We start from the raw sequence: 20,871 nt of genomic DNA on the forward strand, positions 1-20,871 counted from the left end.
CTATGGCTTTTCCAGTAGTCATGTATGGATGTGAGAGTTGGACTGTAAAGAAAGCTGAGCACCAAAGAACTGATGCTTTCAAATTGTGGTGCTGGAAAAAGCTCTTGAGGGTCCCTTGGACTGCAAGGAGATCAAACCAGTCAATCCTAAAGGAAATCAATCCTGAATATTCACTGGAAGGACGGATGCTAAAGTTCCAATATTTTGGCCACCTGATGCAAAGAGCTGAATCACTGGAAAAGACCCTGATGCTGGGAAAAACTGAAGGCAAAAGAGGGAGGCAGAGGATAAGATGGTTTATAACATCAAAATTGGTTGGACATCAATTTGAGCAAACTCCAGGAGATAATGAAGGACAGGAAAGCCTGGCGTGCTGCAGTCCATGGGGTCACAAGAGTCGATGGAGCAACTTGAACACACACACACAGACACACGCTCAGCAATCTATCTGTATATTCAAATTCTCTTCATCCACACAATCTTGTAACAGTTTCATTTTAGTAGCTGAAATACTTAAATTACTTACAAATATCTATGTTTTGTCTATCATTCATGGATTGAGCATTACATGTAACCAACCTTTAATATGAATCCCAAAAGCCTAGAGCAAGGATATATTCACCCCACGAATGTTCCATAAATACTGGCTTCAGATGAGAACTATAGTTTAACTCTGACAAATCACTTGTTACTGAGGGAAGGAAAGAAACATGGAGCTATTTTCTTTGGAAGTTTTCTGTTGTTTGTCTGGGTTTAGGTTGGGTTGTTTTAAAAAAGAAGTTGAAAGTCCCCCACGCAGCAGGACACTATGAAGATAACAACTGTGTATTCCGTTGCTCCAATACATAAGAAACTCTTCCATCAAGACTCCTAAATTTTACTACATATTAGCATCACCTGGGGAACATTGAAAACACCAGCTTCCTAGTTCACACCCAACAGCAATGAAATCAGACTGACTGGGGGTGAGAGCTAGGCAGCAGCATTATTTAAAGATCTCAGGTGATTCCATGGCACAGCAATGTTTGAGAACAGATGCTTCAGGAAGTCCTTCAACTTGGAAAACATAAACAATATCCTCCCAGTAGCGATCAGATGACCTGGATCCATTAAGAGCCGGTACAAGATCATTAACAAATACTTGGTAAATGGATGAAACATCCGTTGCTCTGACTCTCTCATTTGCCTTAGCTTCATGAACAACTCTGCGAAAACGAACAGTAGGATCTGTTAACTGATGCTGATACTACAGTGAAATGGGGTTTGTTAGGATGCCAAAAGACAGTAAACGCTAACAGTCCCATCTAGGACACTATATGTTATACTACATATGAGTCACATAGTACATATGTTATCTACATCACTATGTGTTACAGACACATCAGTAAAAAGGTTACCTTTTCTTAGGGGGCTGAGGACTACAGTAAGTTTTAGACATTTGTCTGATGCTTTGTACATACTCAAATAACACTAAGTTGATGCCACTTCCCTACGGCTCAGCTGGTAAAGAATCGTCCTGTAATGCAGTAGACCTGAGTTCAATCCCTGGGTCAGGAGGACCCCCAGGAGAAGGGATGGCTACCCACTCCTGTACTCTTGCCTGGAGAATCCCATGGACAGAGGAGCCTGGAGGAATACAGTCCACAGGGTCGCAAAGGGTCAGACACGACCGAGTGACTTTCAAAAGTTGATAAAAATGCCAGGTGTCATTTTTAAAAGACATGTTAGGTAAAAGGTACACTAACTGCTTTAACCCAAACATATGATATGGCAGTTTTCAGAGAAAATAATAGTCTTGTTTAAAATGCTGAAAAAATGTGAATACAAATAATTCTTCAAACAGATCTCATTAAATCCCTCTGGACCATAGGCATGTACATCCACAAAGAATGCACAGTGGTCATTAATGCTACCACCAGATACTCCTGGCTCTCTGCCTGCTTTCCAGGCTCCTGGTAGGGGTGTGCTATGTAGACTCTTTGGGGTTGACTGAGGCCATGCGATCATTTCTGACCAATTAGCTGTGAGCAAACGAAACTCACATCAAAGCCAGAGTATTCACTTGATGGTCCAAAGTCCTTCAGGCAAGGCAACCAGGAACCTGGTAGCCAGGTAGCAGTGATGGGCGAAGCCCTCCTACCAACTGTCTGAATGAGAACTAAGTCTTGTTGTCTTAAGTCGCAGAGAATTTCCAGCTTCCTGTTATAGGAACATAAACTAGCTTTATCCTGACTGATGAAAAAAAGGAATGCAACAACATTGGTAGCAAAAAAAAAATCAATAGCCATGATAGCTGATTTAGCGGAAATCATTCAGAGCAATATTCCCTGAGGGAACTTCCAAATTTAGGATAAAAACCTCCGAGATTCCACAAGGTTCCTCATCATACTGAGTAACATGATCTGACAGTTTATCCTTTTAACTCTATTTTTAGCCTATTACTCCATTAAAAACAAAAGGCTTTAGTAATGAAAGACCTTGAGGGACAAAAGATTTGAAAAGTAAAATATATGCATTTTTGTTTTTTATCTTAAATGGGAAAAATCTAACTTAAAAGATATTGACTCATTCTTCTATAAAAAATGTACATGTTTATAATAAAATACATTCAATACATGCAGATTCTACTATATATATTCCATTCAATGAACACGTGCATGCATGCTAAGTTGCTTCAGTCGTGTCTGACTCTGGGCAACGCTATGGACTGTAGCCCGCCAGGCTCTTCTGTCCATGGGCTTCTCCAGGCAAGAATACTGGAGTGGACTGACAAGCCCTCCTCCAAGGAATCTTCCCCACCCAGGGATCAATCCTATGACTTTTACATCTCCCGCATTGGCAGTCACTGTCTTTACCACTAGCGCCACCTGGGAAGGCAATGAATGTAACACTCCATAAAACTACAGATTAATCAGAAAGCATTCTAGATAGATTTTTATCTGCCCAGGCAGAGACAAGTAGATATAAATTATATCCTTTGTGGAAAGAACTGTATTTACTAAAAGAAAAAAATAACCATGCAAGTGATACCATAAAGGCTCTTAAGAAGCTCAGGAAAAAGAGAAACATGAATGATGAAGTGAGAGATATGAAAAATCACAATATCCCCACTTTGGAAATTTTTGAAGCATTAGGAAAAAGAAGAAATTTGTCAGCTCAACCTCAGTGCAGGTTGAAATGAATGAAAATGTGTCACCGCCTGAATTGCCACTGTTAAGGGAGAATGGAAGAAAAGCTTTCTGTGGCTTGGGTTTTTATTATCGATGGGCAAATCCCCAAATCATAAAACAGCTCGTATTCATCTGTTAGCCAACACTCTCATTTCACAGGTGGCAGTCCTGGCTTTATAACAAAGACCTTGTTTTGACAGAAAACGTGAGTGCAATGCTTCATTCCACCAAGTCATTCAGAGTAGGACTGGGATAAACAATATATGAGAGGGAATTAAATATTCAATTTATCCATACTTCACTAGACTCTAAACAAAGAGAAATCCAGCCCCCAGAAACAGCCTGCTTTGCAAATTTATTGTATTAAGTTTCTCCAAAGTCTGCCACAACGGCTGCAAAGCGCCAAGGCCCTGTTTTTCCTTAAACTAGAAAGAAAAGACCCTTGCACTTTTAAGTCAGGGGACCACAACGGGGAGGGATTATCCTTCCTGAAGTTTAAAGTGGGAAGAATTCAAATATTACCAACAGGTGGATGAATAAACAAAATGCAGCATATCCATAAAATGAAATACTGCCTGGCAATAACACAAAGCGCTAAGAGTACAGCTAGGTGTTGCTCGTGGGAAAGAACCTGCTGGCCAATGCAGGAGATGGAAGAGATGTGGGCTCAGTCCCTGGGCCAGGAAGATCCCCCAGAGAAGGAGATGGCAACCCACCCCAGTATTCTTGCCTGGAGAATCCTATGGACGGAGGAGCCTGACTGGCTGCAGTCCATGGGGTCGCAAAGCATGGGACACGACTGAAGCAACTAAGCATGCTAGCACACAAGAGGACACCCAGTTAAGACGAATCTCGGCAGCACTATGCTAAACAAGAGGCCAGACTCAAAGAGTATAGACTGCATAATTCCATTCATATAAAAAGCTGTTCAAAAAAAATAAAAAGAACTAAAGTGATAAAAAGCAGTTCAGTAGCTGCCAAGGGCCAAGGATGGAGTGCAGGCTGAGAAGGGGCGCAAAGGAATTTTGGGAGGAGATAGAAATCTATGACAGTGGTGATAGCTACACAACTATAACACATTCATCAAAAGTTATCAATTTACAGCTAAAATCAATGAGTTTTACCATACATAAAAGATATCTCAGTGATGCTGATTTTTAAACTGGAAGCTAACAAGACAAGTGAAGATGGAAATACCTTACCAGCGTGTAAACAAGAAGCAATTAAGCCTGATTGTCCAAGTCCAGCACTGCTGATTCTTCTACTGACTTCAGGTTTCAACACAAGGACGAAACGTGTAAATAAAAAGGAACCCCCACCACCCTCCTCCCCTAACCCCGCTCACAGTAAATGAATAACTGAATCTCTGATACCTAGAAGGTGTATTTTGCATTAAAATATTTCATTCTACTTAACCAAGCAAAAAGCATTTGAAACGACCCTAAGATTTTACATACCTATAGCCTCTCATGAATAAAACAATTCAATCAAGTTACCTCGTGTTTCAACTGCACGGATGCATTTTCTAAGAATTGTGAATCCCATCTTATCCAATTGTGCACCTAAAAGAAATACAGTTGTAAAATATTAAAGGTGCAAATACTCACATTTTTCTAGCTGACAAAAATAAGACAAAATTATTTAGGTCCAAAATACTTTTTATTTCCCTCTTCAAAAAAAGAAAACTAAATGCCATGCACTCCCTGTTTAAATAATGTAAATGAGAATTTCACAGAAGAGGAGCATTTGTAGTATCAGGACCTTCATTAACAACAGATACTTCCTTGGTGGCTCAGAAGGTAAAGAATCCGCCTGCAGAAAGGAGACCTGGGTTTGATCCCTGGGTAGGGAAGATCCCCTGGAGGAGGGCATGGCAACCCACTCCAGTGTTCTTGCCTGGAGAATCCCCATGGACAGTGAAGCCTGGCAAGCTACAGTCCACGAGGTCGTAAAGAGTTGGACATGACTAACATTACCAACATATGACTAACATTACCAACATATATAAATAAATTTATCATTTAAACTAGCTGTTAACAAAAATAATAGTTTAAGTAGTGAAAAAGAAAGTGATTACAATTAATCTTTAGAGGAAGCTATCTAGAAATAGTTAATGTTTTTGCCCAAATTCCAACAACTTAGGTTTTTTTTTTTTTTTTTGCCAGATAAAGAAGTATTGTTTTTTTTTTTTTTTTTTTTTTCATTTATTTTTATTAGTTGGAGGCTAATTACTTTACATCATTGCAGTGGTTTTGGTCATACATTGAAATGAATCAGCCATGGATTTACATGGATTTAATTATAGACATGAATGAAAGTTCTTAAATTACTTAACAAGCTGGGGAAGTAGCACAAAACTTTTCTTTTTTAACCCAGAAGGAAAAAATCCTTAGACACTCTTAAAAATAGTATTTGAACGATGAGCTAGAAACTTTTTTCACATTTTATACCATACTCTAAATGTTTAATATTTTATTATTTTCATAATGAATTTAAAAGAAGATTCATGTCACAAAAAAAAGATTATTTTGAAAATACAATTTTATATTTTTTCTAACATGAATACTTTTAGGCTGATGTATTTGAGGACCCTAATAAAACACAATTCTTGTTTCAAAAATGCACTCAGGGAAAGTGAATGCTTTATTCCGTATTTAGAACTCAGAAGCAGGAATACTAACCCTTGGTTCTCAGAAGGGATAGCATGGAATAATTTATGAACTTTGCAGGTTTAAAGCTAAACTTGGAGAGCATTTTAATGAGGAAAAGAAGGCAGTGGTTTACTTTTTTTTAAGGATCTACTATTCACAACATTTATATAAAATGTAAGTGTTTCTTTTGACTTAGCAAAACTACTTTTCCAAAACATGTTTTCATTTCTCAGGTAAAAACAAGAAAAGAAAGGAAGAGAGGAGAGCAAGAGGGGATAAGGGAAAGGAGGAGGAGAAAAGAAAGAAAAAGAAAGGACAATAGAAGGGAAAGATAAGAAGGAGGGAAGTCTTCAGCAGGTGCTTCCATGACTGACAACCTTGCGAGGCACCTGGTCCATTTCCAGTGCCAGGATAACTGATACACACACCATAAGCATTTTGAAATCATAGCCTATTTAACCATGTCTCCAAACCAGGGACATTTGACAAATGTAGCTTCATTCTTCCAAAGAAATGAAAAGTAGATTCATAAGGAATCCAGCAAATTTGATCACATCTTCGTCTTCTCTCAGTTAAAATCAAGAATCAGAGCCAGAGAGGATTTCCTTTTCCTCTAGTACATACCATGCAAGGGAAGATCGTTGTCCTAGAATATCTGAATGCATTTGGCTGTTGTTTGTTTTCTAAGGTGTAAAGCTAAACTATTTGTACAGCCCACGCCCGGCAGACTGGAAGGATAAAGGATGCCAAGCGTGGAGGAGAGAGGGGTTGGGAGCAGAGGACATGATGCAGAGTTCCTACCCACGGGAGTTTACAACTTAGGAAGCTTACAGATGCATACCTGAAAGTCTTGTGTATTCATTTATGGCTATAGAAACAATGATAGAGTATTTTGGTTTTCGTAGAGGAAGACTAGAAAGGAAAAGACTCAGAGATGGGAAAGATCAAGGTGAGTTTCAGCAGTCAAGAAAAGTCTGAAAAGGGCCTCAGCGGATAAGACATCTACCATTCAGCAGACTAACACAGAGTACAGACAGCAAGCACCCAGCAACAGTTTGACATCAGTAATAAAAACAGAGTAACTCATGAGAAAGGGAGACAACAGTCATTTTTATACATTAGCACTTACTTCCTTCTGGTCTTGGGATGATGGCTCTATTAAAACTAGGGAACAGCTAGTAAAAGAGAAAAAGAGGAAACAATATTTTCAGCAAATCCATAAAAAATGATTCTATTGTAGTAGGCACACCTAGGGACTGTCCAAAAAATACAGTGACATTGGTTAATCACTATCATGGGCCCAAAGACAAAGACAGGTAACAAAAAGGAGAGCTCTGAGTCTCCCTGGCCTCTCACCAAGGCACTGCCAAAGTAGCAAAGATAATATGAACGGCAAGGACTGAAAGTTCATGTAAATTTGAAATACTCAAACAAATTGCTGCATTCTAATTAGGAAGATGAAGCTCATTTATTCACCATTGCTAAAATCTGCTGTTTACTTAAAGACACGATTCCTGCCATCATCTCAACAACCACATCTGAAATATTGAGGTAACGATCCCAGGCTGCCTCTGAGAATTCTAGCGCTGCCCCATTATCTTCAAGGCACATACGTCACCGGAAAAAAATTATGAAATGCCTTCAGTGCCCTTACCTAAATACATAGCTGAATGTTTATTTTCGTTATGCAGACTTGCCTTTATCTGTATATCTCAAATTAATTACCTGGCTTTTTACTTTAAAGGAGAGGATGTATGTGTCAAGGTTACACTGCCTTTGGCAATAGACTTATTTCCTCATGACTTAGCCATATGACCATTTTGCTATGCAAATAGGCAAACTCACTTTCCAAAGCATTTCTTGACTCTCTGAGGGGACAAGTCTAGGTCAGTGCCTTTACTAGAAAGGATTAGGACAAACTGTTTTGGATCTCAGCAGCTACCAATGCTGAAAGTATTCTTGACTCCTAGCTAAAAATTTCAAGGACAAATTAAGAATAAATAGAACTAAAATCACAGAAGCTAAATATACATCAAGAATAAAAAAATGATACACATATCTGATCACTGCTTTTTTCCTCCAAGGATGATACATTTTCTTATACAGGATCTATTTCTAAAATACGTAATTTGGGCTTCCGTGTTTCAAACACGTCAAGACTGCTACATGCGTTGCTGCCCATCCTCTTTGCCCTATTTCTTATATTCTCAGGGCCCGCCCACTGCCATCAGACAACATTATCTTCTGCCCATCTCATAAGCTCTTTTCTAACACCACTCTTTTCACTATACATGACCCCCCTTCTACTGTGCTCTATCCCTCTTTTTAAATCCTGCTGAAATGCCAAATGCTTGCCACATAAGCCTACCTGGTACCTGCATTGGCAGCTGGTTATGAGTCACAATACTTTAAGTAGAGTTGATTTAAACCAGTCCTATGGGGTTTTCTATAATTATCCTTGCTAAGTCCCCCATTCAATATGTGACCTGCCCAGTTCTCAGCTCCCAGATGCCACCAGTCCTCTGAGAGGAAGGCAGTGCCTGAATAAAGTGGCAAACAGACTGAAGTCCCATGCCTCTGGATTGCTATCACTGCGTTTAATTTACTCCTCAAACCAATCTGAACACAGAGGCCCATTCACTAAGGCTACCTAACACCGCACACTGTGGCTCATTAGGCTAAACCAGGAATTGTTAAATCAAGCAAATAAGTACAGCAGTCACTTGTAATATCGCCTGCACAGCCTCACATTTACCGTTCCATCTCCACTGAGATCAAAATGAATTGCAAGCATTTATTGTGTTCATCACCCAAAGTACTTTCACAGGTAGGGAAGAAGAAATTGAGAATTTAGATGACTTCCTCAAGCAAAGCGAACCTGAGCGGCAAAGTCAAGAAAAATAAAAAATAATGATATGCCAGTCTCTAGTGGGCCGCTGCTACCTCAAACCAAATTTCTAGACTACCAAATGCTTCCAGGAGGAATTCAGACACCAGCTTCAGCAGGGAACTTTTTTTCATATACTACAAAGCAAAAATAACATGAAAATGAACGGAAGTCAGCTCTAACGGACTTGAAATAAAACTCAACCACTGGTTATATCTTACAGCTTCTTTTCCACCCAGAACTTCCAACCACTGCATCCTCTCTTCTTCGGAAAACGCCTGCATGGTCAAGGAAACACCAGGCCTGCAAGACACCAGGAAGAGATCAGGTTATTCCTTGCCTGCTAAAAACAAACCTCCTTTACTACTTTCTAATGTTTCATTGTGGTTATTGTTTCTTTTAAATTTTCAATTGAGATAAAATAAAATACACAGAACATAAAATTTACATCTACACCATTTTTAACGACACAGTTCAGCAGTATTGACTCCAGACTCCAGAACTCTTCATTCTGTAAAACTAAAATTCGGTACCCATTAAACAACAAGTCCCCACTTCCCTCCCTCCCAACTCTGGACAACCACCCTTCTATCTGTTGTCTCAAGGAACCTGATTATTCTAGGTGACTCTTACAAGCGGACTCATACAGCATTTGTCTTTTTGTGACTTGCTTATCTCACTTGGTCAAGTATCCTCCATTTTCATCCATGCTGTAGCGTGTGTCAGAATTCCCTTCCCTTTTAAGGCTGAATAGTATTCCACCGTATATATATACCACATTTTTCTATTCATGCATCCATCAATGAATGCATGGCTTGTTTCCACCTAGTTACTATAAATAATGCTGCTACTAGATCCTGCTTTCAATTCTTTTTGGTATATAATCAGAAGTGGAGTCGTAGGATGTGATATAATAAATATATGTTTAATTTCTGACCCCATTTTCCAGCACACAGCTCCAAAAACCCTTAGAAGGACTACCCTGAAGTTCTGAAGCCAGGGGAACTGGTTCGATCCCAGGTTGGGGAACTAAGATCCCGCATGACACGTGGTGCAGAAGGAAGGGAGGAACAGAGAAAGGGAGGCAGGCAGGAAGGACAAACTTGGAATCTTTAAAATGATGTGTCATTTTGTATACTAATGAGCTGAGGCTCCTGGAAAGCCTCAGGATGTGGGCTGGTTGCCTGGGGAACCAACCATGTGATTAGAGGATTAGAATTTTCAGCTCCATCTCATCCATACACCTCCCAGGAGTGGGGAGGGACTGGAGGTTGACTTCAAACACCAACAGCCAGTGATTTAATCAATCATTCCTGCAAAATGAAGCCTGCATAAAAATCCCTGGGGTTCAAGAAAGTTTGTAGGGTGGTAAGCCCACGGAGACACAGAAGGGAGAGCATCCCAAGAGCAGAAATGGAAGCTTCAAGTCCCTTCCTCCATACTTTGCCCTGTATTATCTCTTCATGGGTTTTTTCATCTGTTCTCATTAAAATATCCTTTATTGTAAACTGGGAAGATCCCCTGGAGGAGGAAATAGTAATCCATTCCAGTGTTCTTGCCTGGGAAATCCCATGGACAGAGGAGCCTGGCAGGCAAGAGTCTGCAGGGTCACAGATAGACAGACATGACCGAGCACACACACAGACAAATCAACAACAGTGAGGAAACTATTCTCCTGAGTTCTGTGAGCCATTCTAACAAATTATCAAACTTGAGGACAGGGTCATGGGAACACCTGATTTATAGCCAAAAGCACAGATGACAACCTGGACTCGTGACTGTCATCTGGAAGTGGTAGGGGGCAGCCTTGAGGCCTTGATCTGTGGGGTCTTCAGGAACTCTACCTACTGCCAAAGCCGTTTAATCTTAGGATACTTGCTCTCCACAGAGAATGAGAGAATGGCTTAGAGTACAGATGTGTTCTATAATTAGGGAGAAACCTTTCTGTCTCACAAGGAGGGTCAAATGGTAATTTTATTCTTTTTAACGTTGTGCATTCCTACTAACATTGCACATGGTTCCAATTTCTCCATATCTTCACCAACACTTTTCATTTTCTTCCTCTCTTTCTCTTTGAAAGTAGACATCCAATGGACATGGGATGGCAGTGAGGATTACATTTTTATTTATAAAAGATATACATGTTTGTTGGCTTCCCAGCTGGCTCTAGGAGTAAAGAACCCATCTGTTAATGCAGCAGACATACACGGGTTCAACCCCTCGGTGGGGAAGACCCCTTGGAGGAGGAAATGGCAACCCACTCTAGTATTCTTGCCTGGGAAATTCCACGGACAGAAAAGTCTGATGGGCTACAGTCCATGGGGTCACAAAGAGTTGAACACAACTGAAGCGACTTAGCAATATTTACTGGTACCCAGGCATGGACAGAATGAAACCAGAGTCATTTTTCATCCCATCCCAGCACTGTCAACCGTTTGGGGGGTCTCCTCAGTGTTTTCTCAGAGCCTTGGGTTGGTCCTCAGAGCCAAAAGCTGATCTTTCTTAGTTCAGTTTATTTGGATATTTAGACAATCTGCCAGAAAACTCTACATGCTGGGAAGAAGTGCTAGGTAGAGAAGCTATTAATAATTCCTCTTAAGCTTTGATGGTTTCTCCAATGAAACAAATTTTGCATGTTTTATAAAAACTATTAAAAATTAACTTTTTGGAAAGGGATGAAAAGGTAGAATACTCCAAACCAGACAACTGGAAATGAAAATAGATGGTTGAAATGGAAAATAAATATCCATTCCCATTTAATACTGAATATACAACACTTCTTAAAGTTATCACTCCTGGAACAGTATTTCACCTCATTTTCAAGTATTGGATAATCTTTTACAAGTAAAGCAAGTAGCAAGAATCAAATGTAATTCAATAACCACTACAATTTTTATAAAGTACTTAAAGCATGCAATACACCAAAAGCACCAAACCCAAGGCAAATACACTGTGTTCCCAAAACTCACACCCATGAGTGTTAGGCTTTCTCCCCACGTGACAGCTATAAAGCCTGAGAAGTTATCTGCTTCAAGTTCACTATTACGTACATACGATGATAGGTCTGCATCTTCAACCACTTTCTCCAGGCTATGAATTTTGTGGAAAAAAATAACTTGTGGATGTCTCTAGTGGTCCAGAGGTTAAGACTTCACCTTCCAATACAGGAGGTGGGGGTTCAATCTCTGGTCAGGAAACTAAGATCCCAGATGCAACACGGACCCCGCCCCCACATATATATACATACACACACACACATACATAGACACATATATGTAACAAATTCAAAAAGACTTTAAAAATGGGCCACGTCAAAAAAAAAAAAAATCCTAAAAATTAAAAATCAGATCTCAACCCCCAAGTGCACTTCGGAACAGCAACAGGACTCTTGACTGGTCTCCCCGGAACACTTCCCACAACTGCCCAGGGCTGCCATCACCCTGGCGCTATGGAGCCCACAACCAAGATCCCACCCCTCTCTCTCTCTGCTACGCACAGCATCCTTCTGCAGCAAGAACCGAGGCAAGATGCCCAGAAAACCAGGCTGTTTTGAGAAGTGCCTCGACTGGGACGTGGGGATTCTGGCCCTTATTCTTAGTAACCCACACTGGGCTCAGGGGAGTTAATTAAAATTGTGAGGGAAAACTTCAGATGGCAGGCGTGTTTTTCTTTACATCGGTTAAGTGATAAAACAATATTTACACACGGGGGGTCTCAGGTCTACATGAATGCTCCGTTCTTGCAAAGCAGAAAAAATACCTAAAGACCTCTCCCAAAAGTATATGGATTCAAACACTTAATGTATAATTAAAAGAAATAAATATAAAATGGACAGAGAGGGGCTACAGCAAATACATAATAGAAAGCTAACAGATTTTTCTAATCCAGGAATGACAAAACCAGCAGAGAAAAATGGGAATCCAGGCCAAAAACAGCAAAGTCTGTCACAGGATACAAAGACAGGGTTTACAACCACTCAGTTCTTTCAACAACCGCCGGATGATGAGCTATTATGCTTTGTCTTGTCCCAGAAGGTCAGGAATTATTAAATATCTTACCGTGTGCTAGGTATTGGGCTGAGCATACCGTCTAGCAGAGAAAGCAGAAGATAAATAAGTCATAAATAATGAATTAACTACAAGTACACAGTATGCTGGGCTTCCCAGGCGGCACTAGTGGCAAAGAACTTGTCTGCCAATGCTAGAGATGTGAGAGATGAGGGTTCCATCCCTGGGTCAGAGAGATCCCACGGAAGAGGGCACGGCAACCCACTCCAGAATTCTTGCCGGGACAGTCCCATGGACAAAGGAGCCTGGCGGGCTACAGTCCGCAGGGTTGCGAAGAGTCAGACACACAACTGAAGCAACTTAGCACACACAGAGAATGTTGCAAGGGAGTCAGGTCAATGTAAATGAGCAAAGCCAGCTCCCTTGAAGGAAAAGAGGAAGTAAGAAGGACATCAGGAGATACATGCCCAGATAGAAAATCTTTCCATTTCAATTATGCTAAATCATTGTGGTCTAGGAGACTTGTCTGTGAATCTGCCAATCTCTTTGGGCAACTTCAGGATTTTTCAGGTGATCTGGGAGCAAGAAAGTAAGTGAAGAAAGCGAACGTGTTAGTTGTTCAGTTGTGTCCAACTCTTTGCAACCCCACGGACTGCAGTCCACCAGCCTCCTCTGTCCATGGGATTCTCGGGCAAGAACACTGGGAGTGAGTTGGCATTTCCTCCTCCAGGGGAGATCTTCCTGACCCAGGGATCGAATCCAGGTCTCCTGCATTCCAGGCAAATTCTTTACCATCTGAGCCACCAAGGAAGCCCCATAAGAAAAGAAAGCCTGTCCTAACCCTGGAAGTTAGGCTTCCCTGGGGAAGGGACATTTAATCTGAAACTTTAAGGGTAAATGAGCCATGTACGAATAGAAGCAAGAGGGCCATGGCGTTCCCTAGGCTGAGAAGGCACACAGCAAGGGAACAGCGCCCTCTGGAGGAGCGGGGGTCAGTCTCATCACAGGTCCTACAAACCAGCTGCGGAGCAACTCCATGGAAAGATGGGGTCCCGCCACGCAGGGCCCCCTTGGTCACGTTGAGGGTTTACTTATCCAAAATCACAGCGGATGGTGACTGTAGCCACGAAATTAGAAGACACTTGTGCCCTGGAGGGAAAGCTCTGACAAACCTAGACAAGAGTATTAAAAAGCAAAAACATCACTTTGCCGACAGAGGTCCATATAGTGAAAGCTACGATCTTTCCAGTAGTCATGTATGGATATGAGAGTCAGACCATAAAGAAGGCTGAGCACCGAAGAACTGATGCTTTGGAACTGTGGTGCTAGAGAAGACTCTTGAGAGTCCCTTGGACTGCAAGGAGATCAAAACAGTCAATCCTAAAAGATGCTGACCCTGAATATTCATTGGAAGGACTGATGCTGAAGTTGAAGCTCCAATACTTTGGCCACCTGGTATGAAGAGCTGACTCACTGGAAAAAGATTCTGATGCTGAGAAAGACTGCAAGCAAAAGAAGAAGACAGCAGCAGAGGATAAGGTGGTTGGATAGCATCACTGATTCAGTGAACGTTAATTTGGGCAAACTCCAGGAGATAGTGAGGGACAAGGAGGCCTTGGCGTGCTGCAGTCCATAGGGTCCCAAAGAGTTGGACACAACTAAGTGACTTAACAACATAAACAAATCCTACACGTCACTGAAGGTTTTTAGTAGGGGGTTAAGGTGATCAGATTAAACATGTACATGTCTCTGCAAATGGCACAATTTCGTTCCCTCTCACAGCTGAGTAATACTCCACTGTGTACATGCACCCCATCTTCTTTTATCCATTCTTCTGTTGGTGGACTCTTAGGTTGCTTCCATGTCCTAGAGACTGACATACGGAGTGAAGTAAGTCAGAAAGAGAAAAGCAAATATATATGAACACATGTGTGTGGAATCTGGGAAAAAGGTACCTGTGGACTTATTTACTTGCAAAACACAAAGAGAGGTGGAGATGCCGAGAACAGATGCATGGGAGACTGGGGTTGCTGTAGACGCACTGCATCATCGCGGCCGTCAGGGAAACCCCATACGCACATCACTGTGTATAAAACAGGTAACTAACAAGAACCGACTGTACGGCACAAGGAGCTCTGCTCAGGGCTCTGTGGCGACATAAATGAGAAGGAAACTCAAGGAAGAGAGGACACATGTACACCTGTGGCTGACCCACTTTGCTCTAAAGCAAAAAGTAACAACACTGTAAAGCAACTATACTCCAATTTAAAAACTTATGGTAAAGTAAAAAAAAAAAATGTGTACATGAACAATGGATGTTCAGTGACAAATGGACTGAAGCTGAGCAGGGGTGGTTAAAAAGATGTGTTAGACAATTCAGGGGATAAGACAGAATGACCAAAATAAGGAGAAATAAATGAATGGATCTGAAAAATACTCAAGAGGTGCTTCCATATGCTATGGGCAACAAAACAATGAGTAAGAAAGCTATCACTCCAAGGATAAAGAATATATTTACAATATACCATTAATAACTAGTTCAGTGAAAGCCAAAACAGCTATACCAAATAAAGACATACTATAATTAGAATACTTGAAGCACAAGCTGAAATCAAGATTGCCGGGAAAAATATCAATAACCTCAGATATGCAGATGACACCATCCTTATGGGAGAAAGTGAAGAACTAAACAGCCTCTTGATGAAAGTGAAAGAGGAGTGAAAAAGTTGGCTTAAAGCTCAATATTCAGAAAACTAAGATCATGGCATCCAGCCCCATCACTTCATGGCAAATAGATGGGGAAACAGTGGAAACAGTGGCTGACTTTATTTTTCTGGGCTCCAAAATCACTGCAGATGGTGACTGCAGCCATGAAATTAAAAGATGCCTGCTCCTTGGAAGAAAAGTTATGACCAACCTAAACAGCATATTAGAAAGCAGAGACATTACTTTGCCAACAAAGGTCCATCTAGTCAAACCTATGGTTTTTCCAGTGGTCATGTATGGATGTGACAGTCGGATTATAAAGAAAGCTGAGCGCTGAAGAATTGATGCTTTTGAACTGTGGTGTTGAAGAAGACTCGTGAGAGTCCCTTGAACTGCAAGGAGATCCAACCAGTCCATCCTAAAGGAAATCAGTCCTGCACATTTATTGGAAGGATGGATGCTGAAGCTGAAACTCCAATACTCTGGCCACCTGATGCTCTCATTTGATAACACCCTGATGCTGGGAAAGATTGGAGGCAGGAGGAGAAGGGGACAACAGAAGATGAGATGGTTGGATGGCATCATCGACTCAATGGACATGAGTTTGAGTAAACTCCAGGAGGTGGTGATGGACAGGGAAGAATCAGACACAACTGAACTGAACTGATACTTAGAATGGGCTTCCTAGGTGGCACAATGATAAAGAACCCGCCTGCCAGTTCAAGAGACACGGGAGACACAGGTTCGATCTCTGGGTCAGGAAGATCTCCCAGAGGAGGAAATGGCAACCCACTCCAGTATTTCTGCCTGGAAAACTCCATGGCCAGAGGAGCCTGGCAGGCTAGTGTCCACAGGGTCTCAGAGAGCCAGACATGGCTGAGAGACCGAGCAGGCACGCGTAGCGTGCACTCATGCTTCAAATACTCAAAATCAGACCTGAACCGTGATGGAGTCTCCTGTATTTGCTAGTTCCCTCTGGCCCTCCCCTAAGGCTCTCCATGCGTACGTGAGGGAGATAACCTTTACTACCAGTAGACAGCTGAATATTCCTACAAACTGTACAAGAGCAACAGATACAGGAAACAATGAGTGGTCCTGATAACTTGGAGTGAAGACAAAAGTGCTGAATGATGAAGAGTTATGAAACTAGAAGTACAGATGCTAAAGTAAATAAAAAAGCAATTGTCAGGCTTCAGATCAAACAGCCACATTACGTCTGGACAGAAATCCAATGCGGCACAAAAATGAAAATACTATTCCATGCCTTGTCTCCAAGGCACGATGATCCAGACTTGAGCCCCCTGGCTCTTTGAAGAATACAGCGGAGAACGAACCAACCTACCTGCTGAAAGATGAGAGATTAAGTAGAGATCTGTTACCTACAAGGACAGAATTCTATTTTTGGTTCCATTTTGACAAATAATAACACAGTAACTCACAACAATTCCATTTCAGAGAATTAATCCATTATACTGCAGTGATTCCCGAGAACACTTCACACTCGTCACATGCTTCTTAAAGGGAACAGTCACCAGATTTACAGAGAGCAGCCCCATCCTGCCACACAAGCTGCCCAAGCCATCCACTATAGCTCCCACCTCCAAATAAAATATCATGCACTAAAATACATTTCAACCATTTAAAATTTCTCAAGTTTCTTCCTTTTATTTGTAATAATCAATTGCTAGGAAATCATTAAGCAAAACTGAGACAAGGACACATTTTAAACTACAGTATTAACAGGATCTTATCATTGAAACAAATTATAAAAATCCTCAAAAAAAAAAATTCTCCAGTTTTTGAAAGAAAGACATGTCTTATTGATAGAACATGCTTTTCTAATAAAATTTAGAGGACATACAGTGCAACTTGGTGACCATGAGGCTAGTGAAGAACAGAAAATTTTACAGCAATGTGCTAGATTGTTCACATTTCCATAAAGAAAGAAACAATGAATTCTCCAGGCAAGAATACTGGAGTGGGTGGCCATTCCCGTCTCCAGGGGATCTCCCCAACCCAGGGATCAAACCCAGGTCTCTTGCATTGCAGGCAGCTTCTATGTCATCTGAGCCACCAGGAAAGCCCACATAAAGACAGAAATAGCCATTATCTCTTCATTTCATGTACAAGCTAAGGAAGAACATGAGTGACTTCCCTGGAGCCAGAAACCAGGACTGAGCATGTTCTAACTCGGTTTTCTGGAACAGATGTTGCTGCAGTGTGTCCAGCAGAGGGCACAGCCTCCTCTTCTTCCTTCATTAGATTATCAATCCAACCAAATTCACACTTGGTATGTACTGTGTGCCAGACAGTGTGCTAAGGTCTGCAGACTACTCCATGCCCAGCAAGGCAAAGTGGATTCCAGGTGAACACAAAGGCGACTGGATAAACTTCATGAAGGAAAGCTGAACCAGACCAAAGAGAGCACCTGGCTGGGATAGTCTGTCTTTCTTAAAACCAAAATTGTTATACGGTGAAGGTTGAGAACTGAAACTTGAAGAAAGAAACACTCGGGTTAAACAGGTTCTTATTCTTAAATCACCATCTCAATCTCTTTTCATTCATTCATTCAAAAAAAATATGGACTATGAGGCATCAGACGCAACCCAAGACTGACGCATGAGAAACAGCCTTACAAAGCTACATTCTCCATTTGACCTTCTATCTATTAATCCTCTTTCAACTGCATTTTTTATTGTTCTGTCAAAGCATGTGAAAGACATGGGTTTTTCTTAGATTCTACAGGACAGATCAATGAGCCTGTAAATTAAGAAAATATAAAACAACATAAGCGCGGACAGAAACATTCACATTTATAAGATGTCAATTAATGAGATATTACTGTAAACGGAGAAGTTAAGAGGAAAAAAAACTAAGCAGCAGCTACCAAAACTTATGATGAAAATAAATCAGTAATATTCTAATGCTTTTGTAAGAGGAATGTTGAAAAGGAAGAGGGGGAAAAAAAATCCCAGCATATTACAAGTCCTGCACTAAATTTTACTCTAAGAGGAAAGTGCCAAAGCCAAGTAAAACACTTTTAAAAGTTTTAGAAATGTAGCAGTCATAATCGGCTTCTCACAAGAGGTGCTGGGGGAAAAACTTTAAATACAAATCTATGAATTTTTCCAGAGACAGTTAAAGCATGTAACCTGAGTTTACTAAGGTGGAAGACTTAATGACAACTGCTTTCTTTGGTCCACCAAAAAGGTGTTTCAAACAGAGCAAATAAGCAGTGATATAGTCACAAATAGGATTATTTTCTCCAGTAAAAGTGAATTCAACCCATTCTCATTAGAAAACGGCTGCTCCTGCTCCGACTGCAGAAGTTATAGAAAACATCATTTTTACCTTAACGACTTGAACAAGATGGAGAACCTATAAAATCCCTACAAAATCACAGTAGCTTGGTTTTTTTAAATAAACATCTGAGAACTAAAGATGCAAAAAAAAAAAAAAAAACCCACGCTAAAACACAGGAAGTAACAAGTCCTTTCCTAGAGAGAACGCACATGCACACACGTACAGCTGTTTTCATCCTTTAGGAAAAGCAGGACAAAGAGGAAGCCGAAGAGAAGAGGAAAACTGGGTTTTAACAAAGCTTTAAAGGTAGAGTTTGAGCTGGTGGGGGGCTTCCCAGATGGCTCAGTGGGTCAAGAACCTGCCTGCAATGCAGGAGACACAGGAGATATGGGTTCAATTCCCGGGTCGGGAAGATCCGCTGGAGGAGGGCATGGCAACCCACTCCAGTGTTCTTGCCTGAGAATCCCATGGACAGAGGGGCCTGGCGGGCTACAGTCCGCGGGGTCACAGAGAGTCAGACACGACTGAGGAGACCAGCGCATGAGCTGGTGGGATGGTTTAAACCTCTAGAACAGTGGGCCCCGACTCTTTTGGCACCAGGGACCGGTTTCATGGAAGACAATTTTTCCATGGATGGGGGCAGACAATGGCTTCGGGATGATTCAAGTGCACTCCATTTATTTACATTTATTGTGCACTTTATTTCTATTATTATTATATCAGCTCCACCTCAGATCATTAGGCATTTGAACTCGGAGCTTAAAGCCCCCGTCTCTGGAAGACATGGACAAGAGAAGAATGTGGGCCCACCTTCTCCCTCCTTCCCACAGGGTGTCCCCAGATGCTCAGGGGCAGCTGGAGGGCAGAGCTAAAAGAGGTATGTGCCGGAAGAATAAGGGGCAGGGCGGGCACGCTTCCGGACAGGCTTCTGACAGCATCCTCAAATCGCAGGAAGCCTGTGACTAACAGGATCCGCCACAAACAACAACCATGCCCAATCTCAGCTCAACTGCCAACCAAGCTGACGGTCCTACACATTTGTAGCTTGACAGAAAAATGGGTGTGCCCTTGACCAGGTATGGCTAGTACTTCCGTTAGTCTCTACTGCTCTCTTACACAAAATCTCTGATATTCCAGCACAAAATTACAGGGCATGCAAAGAAGCAAAGAAATGTAACTCAAAATCATGAAGAAAGACCTAGAAATAGCCCAGGTATTCAGGTGGTGGGGGCTGGGGGAGACTGTCAAACTGAAACCTAAAAACTACTCTAAATATGTTAAAAGATCCAGTGTAAAAAGTGGCCAGGGACTTCCCTGGCAGTTCAGTGGCCAAGACTCTGCATTCCCAATGCAGGGGACCCGAGTTCAATCCCTGGTCAGGGAACATAAGATGCCACACGCCTCAACTAAAGACCCTGATGCTGCAATGAAGATTTGGAACAGCTAAATAAATTAATTAATTAAACTCTTCTTTAAAAAGCTGGCCAACATGCATAAATTAATAGGAATTTTACCAAAGGGATAGAAACTATTAAAGAGAGACAAGTGGATATGCAAGAAACAGAAAATAAAACCACAGTAGTGAAGAGTTCACTTCCAAAGGCAAAGCAACAATTTCAAGTCTATATCCTAATTCTCACACACCCAGCCAGAATTTCTCTTGCCCTAAGTCACCCCCAGGCCAGACAACTGAAAATCACCCCTACAGCCTAGAGCCCACCAACATAACTCAAAGCATCCAACTCTATGCTTTTTCCTTTTCTGCCTTGCTTTTCCCTTGGAAACCCCAGTAAAGAGGGTCTAGGATTTTCAGAGGGTCTAGGATTTTGCCTAGCTCCTTCCAGACTCCTGACCAAACCCTGATGTTTCCCCCATGTGCCCCTACACGGCACGTTTGCTCTCTGCCCTTGGAAACTGTAAGGATAAAATTCTCTTCAGTGGCATTAGCCTTTCCACCCCTCAGCCACCTTTGTAAATCGAAATCCTGCAGGTACTATTGAACTCAGTCTCACATGGTCTGACATAATGCAATCAGAATCCCAGAAAGTGAAGGAAGAGAAAGGGGGGCAGAAGAAGTATTTGAGGAGCTAATGGGTAAGATTTTCTAAAACTGAGAATAATTATCAACTCCCATATTCAATAACTTC

The 20,871-nt window shown here is 41.5% G+C and overlaps 1 protein-coding gene across 5 annotated transcripts in view; it reads right to left on the minus strand.

Moving 5' to 3' along the window:
* ARHGAP10 (Rho GTPase activating protein 10) overlaps positions 1-20,871 on the minus strand; it is a 410,479-nt gene that overhangs the window by 154,657 nt on the left and 234,951 nt on the right. For all 5 annotated transcript variants that reach the window (XM_070474785.1, XM_070474782.1, XM_070474784.1 and 2 more), the window contains 3 exons: positions 8,930-9,011; positions 6,951-6,996; positions 4,667-4,732 (listed from right to left, as the gene is read on the minus strand). In XM_070474785.1, coding sequence (XP_070330886.1) covers positions 4,667-4,732; positions 6,951-6,996; positions 8,930-9,011 — 194 coding nt within the window. The remainder of the gene's footprint in view (positions 1-4,666; positions 4,733-6,950; positions 6,997-8,929; positions 9,012-20,871) is intronic.

The sequence above is a fragment of the Odocoileus virginianus genome, chromosome 12 (assembly GCF_023699985.2).
Source record: "Odocoileus virginianus isolate 20LAN1187 ecotype Illinois chromosome 12, Ovbor_1.2, whole genome shotgun sequence".
NCBI classification, from domain to species: Eukaryota; Metazoa; Chordata; class Mammalia; order Artiodactyla; family Cervidae; genus Odocoileus; species Odocoileus virginianus.